Genomic DNA, 22671 nt, shown 5'->3' on the forward strand with positions numbered 1-22671 from the left:
TTCTCTTGAACCAGTAGTTCAAATCAAGCCCCTTTTCTTTGCTTACCTTACTGTTGCTTCCTTCACAGTGTAACTTACTGTTTGTCTGTACTTATTTCTTATCTGCCTGTTGGTATTGAGCTTCCTTTAAAGAGTATTTTCTCCCCCTCACTTGTCAAAGATTTTCATTCTTTGTCTTTAAATTGACCCTTCTGTATACTCCTTCCATCATTTCACTTTGAAGATGCTTTTCCAGTCTTTATTGTGTTTAGAAGACTGAGCTCTGGGAGCTTTAAGCTGAGGTATGTGAAATACTTTGTGTACTCTAGATAGTATGTGGACTTTGCTTGAATTAGTCGTGAAGAACTCAAAAATTTACCTGTGTCAGGGTGTCAGTTTGCCCAATCTCTTTCTTCCTAAAGAGACGTTCAGCAACAGAAGGAAAAAGTGATATATACTTTAGTTGCAGCTATGCCTCAGGGTTTTTTTTTTTAATTGAAAGAATTATATGACATTGGACCCTCATCCATTTAATTTTAGACACTACAAATGGACTTCACAGTCCAAGTTATTGCAATATTAGAAGAAATTCTCCAGTACACTTTCTGTTGCTCACACCACTAACACTTTGTCTCTTCTGAGCTCTTTGCCTCTGCCTGAAAAACACAAATATTTATAGCTCATTTGGAAAACTGAATAGTAGCAGTGTGGAATATATCTTTGCTGTTTCTTCAATGCTTCACCTTGAACTTCCTGCCAGTTCTGGGATACCAGTTCAATTCGTGAAACTGAAATTTCTCGCATTGCCTCAGGGGAAACTCTGCCTGCTAGGTAGCTGTGGTGAGGTGTCTGCCAACACACATTGAAATAAAATGTGATGGAGTGTTTCTGATTGTTTTTAGTCTGCAGTGGCTGTAGTTCTTTACAGTCTGCACTCTTGGATCCTGTGGTCCATCTGTGCTTACCTCGAGTTCCAGCTCCATGGAGAAAGAGGATCATGTCTTTCTCAGTCACTCTTGTTCCACTGCATTTGTGTGTTCTGGATAACTGTTGTTATTTCAGATAAAATTAAGCATGGGGTCACCTGAAAAAGTTGAACTGTTGGGGAACCATGTATATTAGTGAACCATTTTAAAACAGTAATGTATTTTCTGGACTCCTCGTGTGACTCTGTCCAAAGATCGGAAACTCTTCATAGTGACTGTTGAATGGGAAGCTGTTGAGTCCTGTGGTATTAGGCTGTGTGTTTCAGATTTGTTCTGCATCCTTTTTCCCATTCACATACATGTAGTTTCATAACAATTTTTTTAGACAGAACTATCTACTGTAGTCCTGAAAAATTTATTTCAGTGAAGTTCATAAAATCTCCTTATAGGAAACTTTAAAACATCAAATTGACCCCTTTAAAAGCATCTGCTGTAACTTATTAGATGTAAAGAATAGCTGAAACCTCTTTCTGAAGTATGGAAAAGGACATATTTCCTGTTATTGCCTTCATGAAAATTAGTAATGTTTTATGTTCTTAATCACAGGCAATAAATAAAGAATGGTCAAATTTTTGGTAGAGAAAGCTTAGTTCTAAAAGAAACTTCAGTGAGTGGGATGAAATTATTCCAAGTAAAAGCTACAAAATACAGGATTCACAAAAGATCAGTAATTTAACTTGTGTATTCCCTTAATTCACTTAGTGTTCAAAGAACAAGCATTTTAATTTTGTAAAAGGCAAAATAAAAATGTGTGTTGAAACACTAATTTAAAGTGCCAAGCTCACTTGGTAGAAACTGTTGAGATGTGAGGATAGTGCTGTTTATTGCTAGTTTAATGGAACTTGATTTATTGTCCAGAACTTAGATTTGAAAGTCTGCACAGCAGCACATGCATCAGTATTTTAATGGTATACTCAGTTGTGTGGGCCATGTGAACTGCAGGTAATACCAGAAACTCCTGATCTAAGGTATTAACTCTTTTTATATTAGAGCAAGTGTTTTGCCTGTAAAGAATCTTTTGGAGTGATGCTGTGTGCTCCTGTAAGACTCTTGTAGCATTTAGTGAAAGGCAGCTTGCCTGATGAACTCGATCATTGTACTATAGTGCCTTTTTTGTATTACACAGAACTTCCACAAAATAACAGATACTGAGTAAATTTATTGCCCTTTCAGTTACAACTCACCATTTTTGTCTAGCACCCAAACCTGATAGAGTTCCTAAGAAATACCAACAGATGTTTTTGTCCTGAACAGCTATTTGAAGACTAACTTACCAAATTTTTACCCTGCATGTTTTTCCATGTTATTGTGGATCTGTAATCGTGTACTTAGAGGTTTAAGTCTCTATTTTGCTAAAAGAAGCAGTGAATGAATTTTATTTTTCTTTTTATTTAATTTGTTCAGGTTTAGTATTTCTTAATTTCATTTTCACAATATCTTTGGATCACAAATGTAACTGTTACTTTGACAGAACTTTCTTTTTCAGTTTTGTGGTCTTAGTATATACATTCATATACAAGTTTACTAAAGGTCAGAAAATTTCTATTTTTAAATGACCTCATCCACAAACACCAAAATATATCACTTTTTTGCTTTTATGTAGGTAAGGTTTTCTTCTTAAGTAGTGTTCAAATCAGAAGTCTTCCACTAGCCATTAACTTATTTATAGCTCTATCTTTCATTTATATGGAAAATTTTCTTTTGACTGATTTGGAAATGTGATTTACAAGATCACAGTTCGGATTTTTTTTTCCTACTTACTTAGCTGCATTATCACTCGTCTCTCTTATCCCAGTAGTGTAGTCCTTCCTTTTCAGTTTTTTCACTCTAAATTCTCTTTTAATCTCTATATGCATGATTTAGATTTCTTCTGCTTAAAGAAATCAGAATTTCTGACGCTTGACTAACAAGAAGGAACCTGACATTAAGACTGGATAATTATGGATATCTAGAACTCAAAAAGCTGACTGTTTGCTAATGGTTTGAAATCTGTGAACAGATCTGTGTGTACAAAAAAATATTTCTAAGATTACTTTACTCTCATCAGTAGTCACACTGAGCTTTAAGGGAGCAATAGCTAAGTTCACTAAACCATGGAGCTATGTAAAATTGGTTTTTTGAATGTCTGTGTGTATCTATATGGGAAGTCATGAAAAAAATCTTTAAACTGGAAAGACCTTTATGTGGAACAATGTTTATGCAAAACAAGCCCTGAGAGGCTAAATAGACTTAATTATTTAAATTCAGCCCTAAGACTAACAAACAGGAAAATCTTAACCTGTATGAAATTCTAAAACTTAATTTTGCAAAACTGCTGCCCAACATATTTTTTCACCTTGTGGAATGTCTTGGTAGGAGTCTATTGATGTATGTAGTGTAACCATTGGATAATATTTATCTATATATATATCTCTATATATATATATCTATATATCTATCTATCTGTATATATATATATATATCTATATCTCAGATAATCCCATGCAGACTGGTGTCTAGGAATGCCCTGAATTATTGTATTGACAAGCATTGTGCATTGCAAACTGCCTTGTGATAAGGTTTATGGAACAAAACAGCTTTTTCCAGTAGGTTGCTTTGCTTGAATGGCAGGTGGCATTAAAACAACCAAAAAACCTATTTTGAGCTTGACTTCTTGACTGGTATGACTGTAAACTCCAGGGCTGTCACTTACACACAGCAGAGATAATAATCTGCATTGTATGTTGAAAAAAGAGATCATGAAAATAAAATATATTTGTCTTGGCCAGTGGTTGTTCTGTTGTCTATGGCTATAATACAGTGGGCTTTGATCTTGTCACCTCAGTTTAAGCAGCTGTGACCCTGGTCAGCATGCTCAGCGAGAAACTTAACAGACAAATGGGTACCTTCCAGATTTCAGTTGCAGTTTTTCATTTGTACACTGTCTTAGTTACAACTAATCATATTATATTTAACTTCCTCAAAATTCCTATATTTACAGGTATAGAGAAAAAAACTGCATTAAAAAACCCCCACAAGACTCCCCCCCCAAAAACCTGTAATGCCAAATATAAGCTGTGACATCTTGATTTTTCTGGATTTGATTTGACCAGGATTTCTGTAACATCTTCCTTTGCTTTTTTATTTAAATAAATAGGTTATATGGATCTTTAGACATAATGTTATCTTGTTACTTAAAGTGTATACATTTCATACATGTTCCTTTGAACCTCATCATGGTCACAAAACGTCTGCCTGCTTTATTATACTAAGAGGAACAGAGTTGGTAGGGAATTAAAGTTACACTGCTGATTTTGTACTTTTAGCTTTCAGGTTGTTTATGCAGGACAAGGTCCTGACTTAGTGATTGGTTCACACTGCAGAGATTCAAAACCTTTCATAAAATACGTAATATGGTCTGTAGAGGGAAACCAGAAAATGTAATTAGTCCATGGTAAATTTACTGCTGGACCATGTCTCCGCTAATGGACCTTTCTGGTCTTTAAAATCAGCTTGTTACATCACTGGGATGCCTACTCAAAGTGGTTGCATTGCATTGCTCTGTAGCATTTGTAATTTAACACAACTATTTCTTTTTCTTTCTAAAGGCGCCTAAACAGAAATAACCTCCAGTTGCTTTCTGAACTGCTCTTTCTGGGGACGCCGAAGTTATACAGGCTGTAAGTAGACATAGCCCGATAACTGTTGTTTGGGAACGTTTGGATTTGGTCTGTTATTCTGTCTTGCATTGGGTTTTTTGTCTTTTGCCTCAAATGGGCTGAAATGCATCTTGGAATATTGGTGTTTTGTTTAAGCTGAGTACTGCTTTGCAAGACTTTTTTATATTTTATTTTACTTCTGTGTCAGATACTGATAGTTGTATGAGACAAAGTATTATCATCAATTTCCACTTCTTTAAGGAAGTTCTGCTGAAAGAATACTTTCCTTTTCTACTGTTTTTTGGTTGGTTGGTTTTGGCTTTTGTTTTGTTTTGATTTGTTTCTGTGTTAAAAGAAATAAAAATGCCTGTGGAAATTCTGACCCAGAGATGCAGCACTGTGTAAGCATTTTGGTTTTGTGATGTTCTGCTTTTGTGGCTGTACACACTTACTATAAAAATTATAGCATTGGCAAATGCTAGGTGTGTGGAGAACTCTCTCCTATGTCCCATCACAAAGAAAACAAAGGTAGTAACTTGAGCTCTGAGAAGAAAAAACTATGAAATTCTTTACCTTAAATAGAAATAACATCAAATTGGGTAATGGCTTTTTTGTTTTGATTGTATTCTTTGGTTTGATAATGTTTTAGCAACATTTTTTTAAAAAATATTTTGGCCCATTGTCCTTTCTAAGAAGCCACTTAATTCTGTTGCAGTTGAAATGTGGAATAAAGTTTGGATCCTGGTTTATTTTAACTAAATAAATTTTAAGGTACTTTTAGGTTACATTATGTGGTATTGAAGGGATACAACATGACATGCTTAAGTAGGCTTTTGTACAAATTCAACCCTGTTGTAATTAGATACGTGTTTGACACATTGCTTTAGACTTCAGGTGAGATTTCTGCTGTTGAAATTGCTGGTTATATTGAGTTTCATCCCTTGTGTGCTTGGAAAAAGAGACGTGAAGGTGGAGGAAATTGTGATTCCGCTTATTTGCTTCCACTTTAGTATATGGAAATATGTTTGAGAAAAAATGGTATAATGAAGCTTTTATTTTTAGGAGTTGATTTTTGTTTTAATACTATGAAACAATAGTTCTTTTCTCCCTTCTCATAGCAACATAAAATGGCAAACTGGGAGTTACTCTTATTATTATAAACGTTTAGTTCTGTGTATTTTATTTCATTCATTTGCTTTGGATGTATGCTTTGTTTCCAGAACTTCGCTGTAAATTCAGTGAGTTGTTAAATGATGAGGCCAAAAAGCTGCTGAAGGCTTTTGTCCTGACAAACAAAAATATTTTGCTGTGCTATAATGTTATAATATATTCATATGTGGTATTATGTATTAACAGTTTAGTCTTTTATAATTTCCCTCAGCCATGAGAAAGAAATTACTTCCATCAGAAAAGAATATGAAAGAGATTTATGATCATTTTATTATTTCACCTATAGTGTAATGGTTGTTATCTAGATTCATATAAATAGAAATGAGCCCTAATTTGCAGGCAAAAAACGGATACACACTTCAGGCAAAATCATATTTGAATATATTTATTTCAGAATTGTTTATTTGATAGATGCTAGTCTTAAATCTATAATGTCCTTTGACATAAAGCACACAACTGCTCATAGCATATATGGTGGAAAGTAAGAGATCTCTGGCTTCACAGTATTAAATTTCCTCTGCCTAAGGGTTATTGTTGATCAGACCATGAAAGTGAATGTCTGGTTATAATGTATTCATGTTTAAAAGAAAATATGAATTAAACTGAAAATCTACAGCTGCTTAGTGCTAAATTTGTAATTGAAAAAATGTCAGGCCAACAAAGGTATTGATGCTAGCTAAAAGTTCTTGGTCAGTTTTCAGAAAATATGTGGCTTGATCACTTTGAAGAGTATAACATTATTTTATTTTTTTACATGTATCATTGTATATGCTTAGATGTATTTACATCCAAATAAATATTTTTCTGAGGAGAGTTAAAGTTCTCTAAACATGATTAATAAAATGTATACTATGCTTTGGATTTAGTATTTATTTTTGGCATTTAACAGCTAATCAAACAATGTGTGTACTGCGAGGTTTCAACATACTGTTGAGCTTCTGTGAATAATAATTACCATTTGACCCTTGGCTGTAAATGAGATGCCAGGTGAAGAAGCACATATGCTTGTTGTGTAGCCTAAATGCAATATAAAAGAAAGAGGGTACGCTGTGTATGAATTATGATTTGACACAGTTGGTTGCCGCCAGCGGCCGGCTATGCTTTCCCTTTGCTGTCTGCTCCAATTTCTCTTTGGACGGGTTGAGAGAGCACTGCATGTTCAGGTCAAGATGTTTGCCTAGAAATAGTAGTACAGTTGCAGCTGTGTTTGCTGGAGCAGGAGACTAGTTTAAATAGCATTACCATTTATCCAGTCCATTAACAGAACTCTGTAAAATAATACCAACTCTGCATAAACTACAGGACAGTGTAATAAAATTACAAGCACTTGTTGACAGATGGGAAGTGTAAGTAAAGGAAAGCGATAGGTTGAGAGTTTAAAAGAGACAGTGCATTATTTTCTGTGTCTAAAGACACTTAATTTCAAAGGTAGTTAAAGAAATTATTTTTCAGGCTACCTTCTTTCCAGTTCAGCAGTCTTCCAAGAAATCTCCTGGAACTAGTTAAAATGGATAATTTTTGTCAAAACAGAAACTGATTTTCCCACTAAGAGTTATCTACAAAGGTGTCTCGGCATAAATATTTCAGTAGGAAGTAGTTAATGCTAAAAATAGTACGAAGAGTGCTGTAGGTTATGTTAATCTTACCTTGCAAGGAATTCCTCAAAGCACAATTTACATGAACCTCTGTTTTGATGCAATACTGTTAAAATAAAGGTGCCATTGTAAATCCCCTGGGGAAATACAAGTTCTTGTTCGACAAGAACTGCAGGAAGGAGATGTGTTGTTTTTGGTGACCTCTATGTCCACTAAGTTGTCTGATGTCAGCAATGGTACCTTAGTACAGAAAACTACTACAGCCTAGTAAGTGCTTATCTGAGGCAAATAGATTTTGATTGCTTACTTTGGCTGGTTAGATCACAGTTCATTGATTGCTGTTTGCTGCAGGATACCAAGTGCTGGACCCAAGCTGTTTGAAAAATCAGTTTTAAAAGATACCTTTACTAATCAGTGGCATGCAAAGGTTATTGAATTCCATGCACAAAGCTTGTCCCTTTAGATTTACATTTCTTACAGTTGGAATGATGATTAAGTTTCCCTACTGACCAATATTTGTTGTATAAGTTAGGCAGTATTGGCTTGGGAAAAAAAAATCTTTGTAGTGGGTGTGGTCTGATATGAAATATTTTTTCCTTCTCATATGTGTACTTGCAGGTACACACTATGAATGTTTCTCATCTAAAGGGAAAAAAAAATCTTAATATAGTCTGATTAATAAATATCACTTTTGAGATGTTTGTTAGTGACTTTAAAAAAAAATTTCTAGCAGTGAATAATTAAAGGGAAAAAGTATTAAACATCAAGAAAACCTTTAAAAATTCACTTAGGCCAGAACAGCAGCAGCAACAACAACAAAACATGCTGTATGGGGGGCCCTTGCAAAAATTCCTCCTGAATTAATTTCTGCCAGCTATGATTAAAGTGTGTGGTACTAGATGTGTCAGACACCATAGTTCTCTGCTTCATTTTACTCTTGGCCTCTTTGGCCCCTGCCACAATAAATCCCACAATGGTTAGTCAGGAATTGCAGGTTACAGTTGCCAGGGTTACCGTTGTCCGGCCGGACCGACATCATTACTCATCCCGGCCGGCAGCCCCAGCGCCGCAGCCGCTCCCGGCGCGGGGAGTCTGCGGTCGAGGGAACTTCTCCTGGCGGCTCTCGGTGCTGGTGCTGGAGCTGTTGCAGGAGAACCTGCCATTTGCATCACTTGCTAAGCGTAGTTTTGCTTTTACCTTTGCCGAGAAAAGAAAAACCAAACAAAACAACAAACAAAACAAAACCCAAAACCAACAGCACCACAACCCCTCTCCACACCCCCACCCCCCCGGAAAAACCTGAAAAAAATCCCACCCAAAAAAAAGCAACCAAAAAAACCCCAAACGAACAAAAGGTTCGTCCCAGCAAAAGATGCTGGAACAGGGACTTTGAAAATATTTTTGAGTGCTGGGCTCCCTACTGTTAAGGTACCTGCATTTGAGGTGTAATTTATGGTTTTGTCTTATTCCATTTAACAGTAATCATGGCAAGTGAGATTATGATCGTAATTTTGTAGGAAAGATATTTATCTTCAGTCTGAATCTGTTTTAACAACTCAATAGAGAAACTACTAATTAGAAAAATGCTCCTTATCCCAAAGGCTCTGAAATATTCCCACTGCAAACAGGTGGCTCTGGATGTTAAATCCAATGAGGATTTAGCATGTTAAATCCAATGAGGAAATGCGTTTCCCCTTTCCAAAAGGCAATATCGATAAATTTCTCTCCTTTTGTAAGTAGACTGTTAATGGAACTACTGCTGAGTAAGCGCAATGGGTTGGTTTCCACTGCTGTCCATGCTGTAGTAACATTACAGTGTGCTCCACTTTATTGTAGGAGTGGGATGGATGGACAGCAATTTAACAAAGGTTTATTTGAATATGAGTTATGAAGCCACCTTGTTGCTATATCCTCCCCAGGATAGTGTTTTGAGTTACTTCAGTCATATGTTCGAGTTTTTATGATTTGTTATGGGGTATTCTAGCAGCATGCATACTGTGTATAAGGCAACTCCATTACTTCTTGATGTGATAGATTTGAATCTTATCCTTTTAGAGCTAAATAGAAACAAGTCTTCCATACATTGTGTCCATCCTGCTAGTTTTTTTACTTGTATTTTTTTACCACTGTAGCTTAGTTCAAATACAAGAATGTTTAAATTGTTTTATCTAAACAATTTAGTTAGTAAGAATATAACAATTCTAATACTAGTTAGTTTTTAATTACTAGCATTATTTTATTAGAGTCACTCTTGAACTGTGACTATAGTTCTTAGAACATAACTGTATTTCAAAATTATTATTTAGTGAAGAAATACTGCACATTAGTATGTGTATAAAACAAATGTACAATTTTGGCTTTATGGTACTGTAAACCAGTAGTTAAAAAGAAATCTCTAATATATGAGCAATTACTAATCTTTCTTACATTGTGGAAGTGCATTTCTGCTAGTAGGAGATCTTGTTGCCCCAATGTAGAATGTTTTCAGGGTGAATTTGGTCCCTTACACTGCATGGACACTTCAAGTTACAGTTCTGTGAGTTTATTTTTGCTGTAATCCCAATCTGTAAATAGACAGGACTATCTAAAAAAATATAAGAATTAATGTGTATTAAAAATATTCTTGTTAAGGTTCATTACCTGTAAGAATAAACCAAAATAACTAAGAACGTGTTGCCTTTGTGCTAGGTTTGTAATACCTCTTTTCTGGCATTCACTTATTGAATACTTTATGCAATTTGGCTTGCATGTGTATCTTTTGTCTGATTCTACCATTGCTTGCTTCTACCTTGAGTTTTTATTCTTTGCTATAATCTTTCAAAATTAAAAACTGTCAACACAAAGTACTGAACAAAACAAAAATACCACTGTAGCTTTGCTTCAGATATAAGCCTTACTTATATAGCAAGATGATATTTTAGAGATTTTTGGAAGTGAAATGTGCAAAATTCATTAGGTAATTTATTTTTTGAGCTCAGAAACAAGTATTGCATATATACATTTGGTGTACAACTTGCAGTAGCTATATCCAAGCAACAGCAAGCTGAGTGGAAGTGTTGGTAGAACCAGAATGATCTTTTGAAATGCAGTCAGGAAAAAAAGTAAAATATATTATCACTTTATGCAATTATTGGACCTCAGACTGTCCACTATATTACTTTTCCTGCCCTTTGTTATCAAATCTCTTAGTCTGTAGGCTTTCTGTCTGAGCTATGCTTTCTTTTGTATTTGCACATCACCTGCTGTGATGCTGTGCAGGAAAAAAATGGTGTACCAAATATACAGAAACCAGGTGAAATGTTGTTACTTGAATTAATAGTATGAGATTTTTAAAATTGGAAACAAACTTTTTTTTTGTGAAATGATCCTCACAAGATGGATGTTTATATTTTTTTTTACATAATTGGAAGCTGTCTGAATTGTGGTTGAATTTGCCTTTATTTCTTTAATTATAAAAACATAATTTTGTGTATTTTTTTACAAGCAATTTTTCTTTTGCTGTACAGTAAAGTGGCAAATTAGATGGACTGCTGGAGCTGTAAACTAATTCTGGTACCGGGCAGATTACTAACTCTATATGTAAGCTGCCTTACTAAGTGATGTAGTTGACTAATTTCAGCGAAAGGCATCTCTAGAGATATCCAGAAGTTGGACTTTGACAGAATGTGCTGAGTTGGAAGGGACCCACAAGGATCATCGAGACCAAGCCTTAGCTCACACAGGACTATCCCCAAGAGTGACACCATGTGCCTCAGAGTATCATCCAAACACGACTTTCATCCTTGTGGGTCCCTTCCAACTCAGAATATATACTTAGAACTATGGATTTTTTCATTCAAACAAACACTCCAAAGCTGTTCAGTCACTTTTAACCTTAACTGGAAAATCATGTTAAACATCAAGCAAACAAAAATATGACTTAAGGTGATTCTTCTTGACCAATACAAATGTCTGTTATTTAAAAATTTTTACTATTAGCTGTTGGCATTTAAATATGTCTAATGTGAAAACTTGAATTGTATTAATTACTCAAACCATAGCTCTATTAAAATAGTGTTGTGGTATTCAGAGTAATCAAGATATCTACTTTAGCTATTATAGCTTTGGTAATTTGCCCTCTTTGACCCCAAGCATAAATAATAATCTTCTGTATTTCTGTTGACGTGATAGCAGTTAAAGCAGAGAACTAAGATAGCTGCCTTTTAATAAGAAAATTAAAATAGCTGGTTTTGGGTCACCTGTAACCATATTCATGTCCAGTCTGAATCAGTCCCTGGGTCATTCCTGGGGGGTTGAGCTTGAAAGCTTTGGTAAATTATGATATAGGAAACCTTTTAGGCAGGATTTAAGTAGGAAACTGAATCTCAGTGAAGGAAGTAATGAAAAGTAAAAGGCATGTCAGAGGAAAGGTCGTTATTATGTGATGCAGAAACATGGTGTGAAACATTATAAAGAGAACATCTGTAAGTCTCAGCTTGCACAGAGTGGACATTTAAGTGCAACCGTGTCATCTCGATTAAAAAAAAAAAAGAACAGAAAAGAGGAATAAATCAGGCCAAGGGAAAATCTGAAAGTATAGAGACTTGTCCCTATGATCGTAGGTTTCTTCTGCGAGTAAAAGATTAAAGCCTAAAGTAACTGAATAGCTGAGAAAAGTCCAAAGAAAGGTTGATTGCTTCCCCTCCAACAGTTCCAATTGATTGAAAAAAGCCTAATTTAAAGTTCTGTTTGTTCTGTGTCTTAAACCATCAGAATTTTCTTTTGGAACCGGGGGAATGCTCTGGAAGAGAAAGAATCCAAGGATAAAAAGTCATTGCAGGCCAACAATTGTTCCTAATCCTCACAAAATGCTGGAGAAATTAAATTTATTCTTTATTGCTCAAAGTGTTACCTAGGTCACTGGGTGATGGGAAAATTGAACTGGAAGTCGAGTAGGCACAATCTTTGTTTTGTGTCTAGATGCTTAACCTTAGACACGACAAGGCATCTTAGTGTGTTGTGGGAACTTGGTTCAGAGTATTAACACCAGGACGTTTATTACCCTGGATTCATAATGGGCTATGCTGTCAGTAGATGAAAATGTTGTGTTTACATTTCAGTGTTAAATGATCATTTAATTAACACCTAAGGAAAAAAAATAAGACCCTAGTGAAATTCTTAGCGGCTTTTATTGTTGGTTTCCTTGGAGGTTTTAATATCCAAGTTACGCTGCAGTTGCTTCTATAAGTAAAGCTAGAAAAGACATCTATGAATGCAGGCAAGAAGGACAGACAGTTTAACCCCTGTTGACCCTTCATCCTGAATGTTGATTTATATAGCATTTTAAATGCATTGAATTTGTTTCAAAGCTCCTCTAAAATTACTCAACATTCAAACAACACATGAATTTCTCCTTTTAAAAATATTTCCCAAAGTATATATTCTTATAAAGAGCATAGTTTTTTCCCTAGGAAATGACCAAAATATATATATATATATATGTATATATATATATAGAATACATCAATGAAAATTTTACTGTAGTTAAAAAAAAAGATATTTTGCCAGATTTGTTTATATGTTCTTGATAAGAATGTACAGGCTTTTATAAAGGAAAACAAAAAGGAGGTTTGAAACAGACAACATATCGTACTCTGATTGCAGTAGCTACTGTCTGAATTCTTCAAAAAGTATAGGAAATTGGCAAGGGAAACAACATTACTGCAAAATTGCATATCCACTTTACCCAGCACAAATCTCCTTTCATATGTTCCGTTGTATCAAAGAAAGTCAAGGCTATCTAAAAGCTTTAATTTGCTCTGGGTCCTTAATAATGCTTTTTGTTGTAATGTTGATCTACAAATGCTTTTTGCAATAATGTTGCCCTACAAAGCGTGTTTGAATACTTTTTTTCCATCCCAGAGCTAAAGCTAGATGAAATGCTCTTTGTCAAAGAGCAGATGCTTTTCAACTGATGTGTTTTTATAAACACACTGTAGTAAAAACTGAAATTACATCTAGGTTTAGAGATGGGTTTCAGGGTTGTTTGTTTATTGTTTGGTCTCTGCCTAGTGGATAAACCCCACAACCTTAAATCATGTTAAGAGACTGATAATAAAAAGCACAGCACGGCTTAACTCAATTATTGATGATCCACAAATTTTATTGAATACTTTTTAGTTTTACTGATGATCATATCCTTCACACATGTCAATAACTGAGCTGGAAAACTCAAATGGAATCTGCTGATACAGTAAATGTTCCTTTTCTCCACACAAATGACATAAACCATCCAGCACTTGATGAAATATTACAGCTGCAGTGAGACTTCTGTCTGCCAGTGAGATCTTATGTTTTTCAAACTTCTCTGAATATATTTATTAAGTTGAAATTTAATATTCAGATAGAGACTTGTCAGAGGTACTTGCATTTGCTTTTGTCTGAAATACTTAACCATTTGTAGTTAAAGCAATGTATCAAAATTTCAGTATCTTTTTCAGTGTTTTTAATTGAGAAATAATTCTGCAATATTAATTTCTTAATTGACGTGTCGGATGAAGGAGTACTTAGGATATGCTTCGGCTTACCCTGTACCATGCTGAATTTACTCTCTTTACAGTCCTGGTAGAGCTTTTAGATTTGCTGAACTGGTGAGTGATTAAGACGAGTAATGCATGCAGGAAGACACAGACTACGCTTTCCACATGAAATCCAACTGAAACTACATTGAACTGTGTGGGACTCGGAGTCCTGGTGGGCAGGGTCACGTCAATTATCTAAGTACCAATTAAAGGGATTCTCATTATGTTATGGAAAGTGACCATACACAAAGTGCAATACTTGGTCTGAGAGAAGCCAGGGCTGCAATGACGGACAACCCAGACTGTTGTGCTGATCCTTGTAGCTGTTGTGAGGGTATTGGAGCCAGGGCTGGTGGTTCTGCTTGGGAAAGGCTGCTTATGAATGCTGAGCGGAGTTTATTCTCTCCCTCAGACACTTGAGAGGCCTGTTCTGCTAATGGCTGTTCAGACCCACCTCGTGGGGAATAAAGCTGGGACTTGCTGAACTCTTTTCATCTTTACAGCCAAGCCCAGGTGCAGGCCCTCCGTGGCTCTAGGGTGTTTAAAGGACCACAATCTGAAGGCTTCTTTCCATGGCCCTTAATCTTTAGGGAGAAGAAACAAGGGACTGAATTGGGGGGGTGAATCTTTTGGTTAAGCACTCCTTGAGGATTTGCAGGGTTATATGTACAAGAGACAAAATTCTTGCCTCTTTCTTTTAATTTCTCCTTCTGTCCAGACAGTTCAGTCACATTTTTATTTTTGCTATGAATGTGTAATCCATACAGTTGTAAGGAAGGGCTGCTCATACTTTGTAAGGTAGTGTGTACAAGGAGAGGTTTGATGGCAGCTGTTCAGTGTTTTCAGTACTTTAATATGGGGGAAATAGAAGAAACCTCAACTCTTTTTTTTTTTTTCCCCTTCTGTGGCTTTTTGTAGGAGTGGTGGTAGCTGGCTGGGATTTAGATAGTTGATTGACCCTGAAACTGCAAAGGTTGCATATCAGGTTTGATAAGGCCCACAGGGAAGAGTTGCAAAGAAGATAGGATAACAGCTAATATTAGGAAGGGGTATTGGTAGTAGCTGCTTTCTGAGTATGGAAGCTAATAGAGAGAAAAGAATATAAATGTGCACCTAAAAGGGGGATAAAAGATTTTGAAAAGCTTAGCAGAACTAAAGGAAGTTCTGTACAATAACTAAAAGAATGACACAAACACATATGTATAGTGCAGGAAAGCAGTGCTAGTTTCTGACACTGGAGAAAATTCCTGTCTGGTCCTTACTACTTCTGCTTTGATGTTAAATCTAGTCAATGATTAATTGATTCTGTCATATTTTGAGTGTTCTTTATGAATTGTGCATTCTTTGTAAAAGGCAAGAGACTGAATTCCCTCCTTGATTTTATGTCTGTAAATTCATTAGAGCAAATACTTTTGTGTAACTCTCCAATTCTATAACTTGTTATAGCAGCAGTGATCTCCTTATCTCTTAGGTGCCTACAACACAAGAACAAAATAAAAATTGCACTCAAAAAACTATAATTTTTTGGGTCAGGGTCGTTTCTAAAAATGAAGAAACAGAATTCCTGTGGAGAGCCTACCAAATCTGTAGAGTGCTTTGCTTCTTGATCTTTAGTATAGTGTTCATGTCAGAGGTGCAGAAGCCAAAACTACTTGTTTGGCACAGAGTAGGGAGATGTCTCATGGAAAAATTTTAGTTTTGTATGTAGATTTAGCAGATGCTAAATTTTAATTTCATCTAGAAAAAAAGAATCATAACCATAGGTTGCTCTTCCTTGGCTCATTAGTGAGGGTAGCCAGAATATTCAGATTTGAGGATCTAAATGCCAAGCAGGTCATCTTCAGTGTTATGGCTGACAACAGTAGCTCTATCTGTCAAAGGAAGAGAGTCTCTTGCCGTGTTGTAAGACTTCTTAGACTAGGAAATAATCAGAAAATTGTACAACTGCTTTAGCATGAAAAAGAAGATTACTTTAGTAAAATTTGTTTGACTAGCATGCAATATTAAGATTAAAAAATTTTGTAACATGCAGTGTACTGTTGCCTTTGATTGAAGTCTTGCATACAAAACTAGGTTCAAAGCTGCTGGGGTATGGCCAGTTGTGCCACATGCTGTTGAAGTTTTAGATAAGGTCCTGGGATGAAGTATTTATTTGGTCTGTTGTTCTGTAGTCTACTGATTGCTGATCTAAACTGTGTAAACAGCACACCAGTAAATTTTTTTGGAGGAAATAACGCTAAGGGATTTAAAAAAAACCCAGAATGTGCTGGAATTGTTTGCTTTGTGGATATGGACTGGAGAATGTGGGAAATGCAAAATACTTATGGCCAGTTAAGGATTGTGATTACTGGGGAGAAAACTACTGTAAGAGACATAATGATAATAGCTGGAAAAGTACAGTACATCATGGAACAATAAGATCATGCAATTTCATGTGAATGTATCAAAGACACTGCAGGAAGTGGAAAAGAAAATATTTTTAATTATGCTATGTAGTTTTGTGAAACCAATGCTGAGGTGGCTTCTCTAGCCAATGTTGTGGGATGTTCAAACATTTTTTTTCCATTTTGTTGCAACATTAAAAATATTTCTCTAGTATTTTGGCTAAACTGAGTTTTTGTCTATTCTTCTAAGTCAGGTTGCAAAACCTATTGTATTTTTTTTCCTCAGTCAAATGAAAGAAAAGAGAAGTGGATTTGAGTTCTAGGTAAGGCTTTAAAATTAGTGTGTGCTGTTAGCCTGTTTATGTAACAGCAGAATACCAAAATAATGGCAGTATTGTGTGTGCACCTATATGGGGGGAACAAAGAGCAAAACCAGTAGAAACGCAGTTGAATTAAGGGGTTGACTGGTCAAGAAATGATTTCTGCAGTGAGTTTCAAGTCTTTGAGATGGGTGTTGAAGTTAAAATACTAATAATACTTCCAGATATACAAATTCTTATTATAGAAATGGAACTTAAGAGTCTTCTGGAATTATAAATTAACAAGGTTTAACATTTAGAAGTAACAGGGGGTGTTGGATTTTCTCTGTAGTAGCAGAAAATCAAGCTCACTTCACAGTAATTTTATCCACAAAGGTTCCAAGTGGGGAGAAGAGCCTAGTCAAATACATTACATGGAACACAACAATGCAAATGCATTAGTACTGATAATTCTTTGGGCCTTCAGTATTTAAGATGTTAACATTTTCGGACAAACAAAACAACAACCCCCCAAGAACTGAAAAGAAATTATAGTCTTTGAGAAGTAGTCAAAGGTGGAGATGTCTGTCTTGAAAAGTTTATTCAAATTTCTCCCAAATAAACTAGTTAAGAAAAATATTATCTGTATCCATTAAATGTTGCATTATTATTTGGTGAATTAGAGATATGAATTTGGAACTTAATATCTTCATATATTAAACAAGAATGTGATGCTATAGTTTAAGTGTATGGTTCCTTAGAAATGTAAAACTATTTGACTGTGTACTTTGAAAATGAAACTTAATCTAGATTCCTTTAACAGTATTCAGAGCTTCCTTTTTTGCATTATCTAGCTGTGGGTGGGATTGTTGTGTAAGAAAGTCTGCTGCTATTAATGTGTTTTGTTCACTTTGCTTGCATTTTTTAATTATGATTGTATGACTGTATTTGTCCACTGTATTTTATTTTGGCTCCTGAACTTAGTATGACTTTTCAGTTAGTTTGCTAAATGTGAATGTTGCAGGAAACTCTTTTTAATGGTGTAATCTCATTCTGCACAGTAGCAGTGCAGGTCCCATATGAATTTGGGAAATAGTTTTGGTATGCCCAGAGGAAAATACAGACAGAAGATAATCAATGTATTCCTACTGCTCAAGCATATGACCATCATCATTTTGGTATGCTAAGGTTAATGAATTTGCCTGAGTCTGCTAGGAACCTCTTTCCTTCTAAATCAAGATATGCAAAACTCTGGGTCTTTTTTTTTTTCTTTTTTTCATATAGAAAGGAGAATAAACACTGTACACAGAAAGCTATAACCAGTAACTAAAAAAAAACTGAACAACTTGAAATATGTTAAATGTTTCATTTTAAGTTGGGTGGTCCAGAAGAAGGTTAAAAAGATGTTCTGAATTTGGTTTCTGTTCCTTACCAGAGGAAAATATTATATAACCAGAAATCACATTTTAATTGATGCTTTGTTTTGCTTTATTTGCTTAATTACAATATCCTGTTGGGTGTAGTTTTATCAGCAGTTCTTTTGAGATTGTGTAATGTTTAGGGACGATTACACTATGTAAAACTTTCCAAATATGAGACTTTTTTAAAAAGGAAAATGTGGTGTGAATTAGCTGTAGTTTTGAAAGGAAATATAGTAACCTTCAGGGGGAGGGGAGGGGAAGAGAGGTTAAAGCATGTATGATAAGTATATTTTTGGTCTGTTTTATGCTTTTTTGTTTTGTTTTTGGATGTAACATTGAAGATGTGAATCTCTAGGAATTACTCCAGAAGGTATGAACTCTAAAGGGAAAGTAAGGAAATACTTGTTTGTGCTGAAGTTTTATATAGAAGTGGTACTCTGAAATAAGCCTAGGTAGTGTTTGAACACATGGGAATTTCTTAAAATAAACACAGCCATGAAGGGAAAATGTGATAATGACTTGATGATGATGAGTGTCTGCTGTTACGGGTCCAGTGAGATGCAAGTGCCAACACCCCAGCCTCTACACCATGATCCAAATTGCAATGAAGGAATTTGGCAGCTCTGATGCCTTTATGTGAATGTATTACCATGGCTATGAAGATAAATAGTTCCAAAGTGGAAATAGTAACAAATATTTAGTCACTTCCAAGCAGATTAGAAGTGAAAATAGACATACCATAGGAACCAAGATAAAGAGGAAATATATATTTTCTGAGTATATGTGTTCCATTCATACTTCCCTGGGCTGGTTCTTCCTTTTAGAAATCAGTGTATTTAGACAGATTATATATGTTCCCTTTGTAAAAGTCATCATCCTGATTTCTTGATTTCTTCCAGCTTCCTTCCTGCTCTCCCTTTCTGTGACTCTCCTCTTATGCAAACATCAGCCCTGATTAAAGCCTAAAAATTGCAGAAAATGTACTGTACCAAATTGTAGACTGGTGAGCTGTCTGATAACCATAAACTGTCTAATGAAGTGCAAGAGCGCAGATTTGCTCCCAGGGGCAGGCTCCCCCTTGTGGGTGCTGAACCTGTTACTTAAAGCTTCTGTGAGCTTCCTAGCATTGCACTAACTTAACCATCTTATTTTTTTAAGCTAATATCTGTATATCATTTGAAGATAATTTTTTTTCTATTCTCAACTTTTTTTTTTTTTATTCTCAAGTAGTTTTCAAACCAGACTGACCTGAAAAGTCTTAACTCAGGAAGAAGTTTTGTAGAGTGGGAAAATTATTGCCAGAACACAAAAGTCTTAACTTTTTTGTTGTTCCGGTTTTTGATGCAACCCCGTCTGCTGCTTTTGGATTTAAATGATTCCCATATACTCAGTATACTTTTTCTAAATGTACTGCTTAGCTTCTCTGCTAAATAGGGTCATGTCCTGTAGTGGATGTCTAACATATGGTACTGATACAAGTGTGAGAATCAACACTGGTAACTGGAAGATTATTTTCTATCAGGTTCTCCGCGTTCCTCTGCCGAAGATTAAGAAGAGCTGTATTGCTGGGGTGGAATAAAGTGTCTTTCGTTTGCCTTGAATGATGGTGCAGGACTTTGCAGTGGAATCTGAGCTGTGGCATGTTTTAGAATTTTGAAATTTAAAATTCAAAATTTCAAGGTTAGAATTCCAAACTGTGGTAGTGGCAATTTTTCTACTCTCTTCACTGTACTGGCTGTTTCTTGCAAGGTGTTTAATGCAGCTCACTGAGTTGACTTCTTTACACGGGCTTAAGAGGCTTTTCTGCTTGCTCGCTAGCCCAAGCTGAATGACTCATCTGAGATCAAGCTGTTGACAGAGGAGGTGCTTTTGGAGCTGCAGATGGCACTGCCAGCATCTTAATGAAATCCAGTGCCAAGGGAAGCATATGAAAAATGTAGGAAACAATACTGAAAATCGCATGCAAATCTTGGAAAATAGGGATGTGTCTGTATATGGAAGATGTGCATTTTTCATCATGAAAACAATTTTCCCTACATTTCCACTTCCATCAGTGCCAGCTCTAGCCCTGAAGATTTCTTATGGCCTATGACTAATTGGTCTGATGGCTTGATCAATGTTCTAGTGGTTGACATTTCCTCTGAAGTGAATGACAGTCTTGTGGTAATATGCATTTTGAAATTCAGAAACCTTCTGGTCCTTCAAGATTCCTTTTTTCCTATCACAGTACTAGCCAGTACTGTTATAATGTACATATGGATTCCTGGCTGTGGGAGCTAATTGTTCATTCTTCTCAGATGGTTCTCATTCACTGAGTTGTTTGCTGTTTTCATGCATTTTTCAGTGTGAAATGGGTAAGAACTAAGAAGGAAACTGCAGACTATACCACCAAAGACTGAAGCTTGCATCATGAACCAGGACCAAGAAATGTTGCAAATTATATAACTTGCTTTTTTATATATTGTCACTTGACAATGCAGATTATAATTCTCAGGAATGTCCTTTAGATATAAGATGAAGAATTCACCTTGCATGTCTGAATTATGATGAACATTACTTACAAAATCTCACTACGTTTATATTGGGAGAAAGATGCTACTGTTTATCCTGTTTTTGTGAATAGATGTTTTATTTGGCCAGCTGCTAGAGTTGTATGGGATTTGGTTTCTTCAGGAAGTGCAAGCTTGCCAAACCTGAACCAGAGTTACAGGACAGGGGGTATTTCAGTACAGAAATTATTTCCTCACCAATACAAACTCTGTCTACATATTGCAATAAACCCATAATTTGACAGTGTTCCAGATTAAGTTTCCTAGGCAGTCAGGAGGAGCTTTGTACTGGTCATATCCCCTTTTTGCATGTCACGGATCAATGAAAGAAAAAATTGTGGGCAAAGAAATAGAGGATCATTTGATGATAAGATATCAGCAATAATTTCTAAAGACACTTGTTCTTGTATAACTTGTCAGAGCTTAGGGGATATCTTATTTAGTCATACTTCTTCCATACTTCAGTTATCAACTTCATCAAAATCTTGGGTACAGTGGAAGCTTTTTGTCTTCTCAATTTCTTCAGCATATTATTTCTCATCACTGACCTGAACCTCAGCATGACCTTAACTTCTTGGTGACTTTCACTGTGAGCTCAACTGGTAGATATTGTGATGTCTAGATTTCTGTCTTTTCTGGAGAAGATGACTTTTTCTCCTGAACAATTCTCTTCTGCATTCTTAATGGGAAATCTAGTTACTCTAGCTTTCTTTACTGTAAATGATTCCAAGAGGCTTTGTGTAAAATAAAGTTTTTCTTTTTTTTTTTTTCTATGAGAAGCATGCAGTGGAGGAGAAAAAACAAAAATTACCTGCTCACTTTGAAGTCACACACACACACATGCTTTTTAATAAAATATTAAAAAACAAAACCAAAACCAATCGAAGCTAAAATAATACCTGAAAAATAAATATGTGTTTTAAATAACTTTAGGGGATTTTTACATCTAACTTTCCTGATTGCCCAAAGGTAACCATGACATTAGTTTTTGTTCCTTGTGCATGCTAGTGGCTTTAATTTAGTAGATTTGCTAAATGCGTCTGTCATTGTGTTAAAAATTTTAATTACTGAGGTTTGTGAAACAGCTCCCAAATACAAGGAGTATTTGTAGAAAGCTGGATAGATTGACAAGTGATTGACAGGGTAAACAGTCTCACAGTGTTCTGATATCCTGTGCTGTGGTGCAATGCTACAGATACCGCATAAGCCTCAGGAAGTAGCTGCAATCCAATTTTTATTAAACTTTAGTGCCAATGTATCTTGAAATTATTGTTAATTGGGAAACTAAATGTGCCACTGTTGTCTTATTCTTCCTTTCTTTAGAAAGCTTCATTGTTGTTATGCTGCGTTCCTATAACGTTAGTATGATATAACCCAAGAGTGATATATTTTACAGGCAGTGTTAGCAAGAGGAAGTTCAGACATTGCACTTTTTCATATTTTTTTCCCATAACTTCATTCAATTATTTTTGTAATGCAAAAAATCTTTAAGTGACAAAAGCCTTGTTTAATGTAATAACTGCAGAATATACCTATTGTCCTAATGTGCCTCTAAAACAAGACCCACCTATAAAACAGGGATCAAGTCTATGTTCCCCAACAGAGACAGGCACAGTTCTACCTTCTTCTCACCCTCTCCTTTTCCCTGCCACCCACTCTCTGCCACACATAAAAAAAAGAGAAGCAAGCTGAAAAACCCACTGGAAAGACAGATAGCTTAACTGGTTCATTCTTGAAGATGTTTGTTTTGTAGCATCAAGGCGAGATTAGTAAATCCCAGGATCCAAGGATCATAATGACAAATGCTTTGTTTTTGTCAAGCTCAAGATCATTATTGACACTTGAGCAAAGAAAGATAATTCACATATTTTGAAGGCTTTGCAGTTTTAACTTAATACCTATCTTTTTCCTAAGAAGGTGGAAGATGCTTTAAATTTAGGGGCAATGCTGCAACTTAATCTTCAGGTGTGTCATGGTTTGAGATAGCCCCAAAATCCAATTCCCTAGCTCCATTCCCCCCTCCCACATCTCAACCTAATGTGAGATGGGTTTTTCCAGACAAAACACACCAGACTCAAAGTGGGGGAAAG

General features: G+C 35.6%; 1 protein-coding gene across 1 annotated transcript in view; it reads left to right on the forward strand.

The window, feature by feature from the left end:
• SLIT2 (slit guidance ligand 2) overlaps positions 1–22671 on the forward strand; it is a 267460-nt gene that overhangs the window by 15808 nt on the left and 228981 nt on the right. The window contains exon 5 of the mRNA XM_025895239.2: positions 4553–4624. Coding sequence (XP_025751024.1) covers positions 4553–4624 — 72 coding nt within the window. The remainder of the gene's footprint in view (positions 1–4552; positions 4625–22671) is intronic.

The sequence above is a fragment of the Manacus vitellinus genome, unplaced genomic scaffold (assembly GCF_001715985.3).
Source record: "Manacus vitellinus isolate BGI_N305 unplaced genomic scaffold, ASM171598v3 scaffold_0_pilon, whole genome shotgun sequence".
In the NCBI taxonomy this organism is placed as follows: Eukaryota; Metazoa; Chordata; class Aves; order Passeriformes; family Pipridae; genus Manacus; species Manacus vitellinus.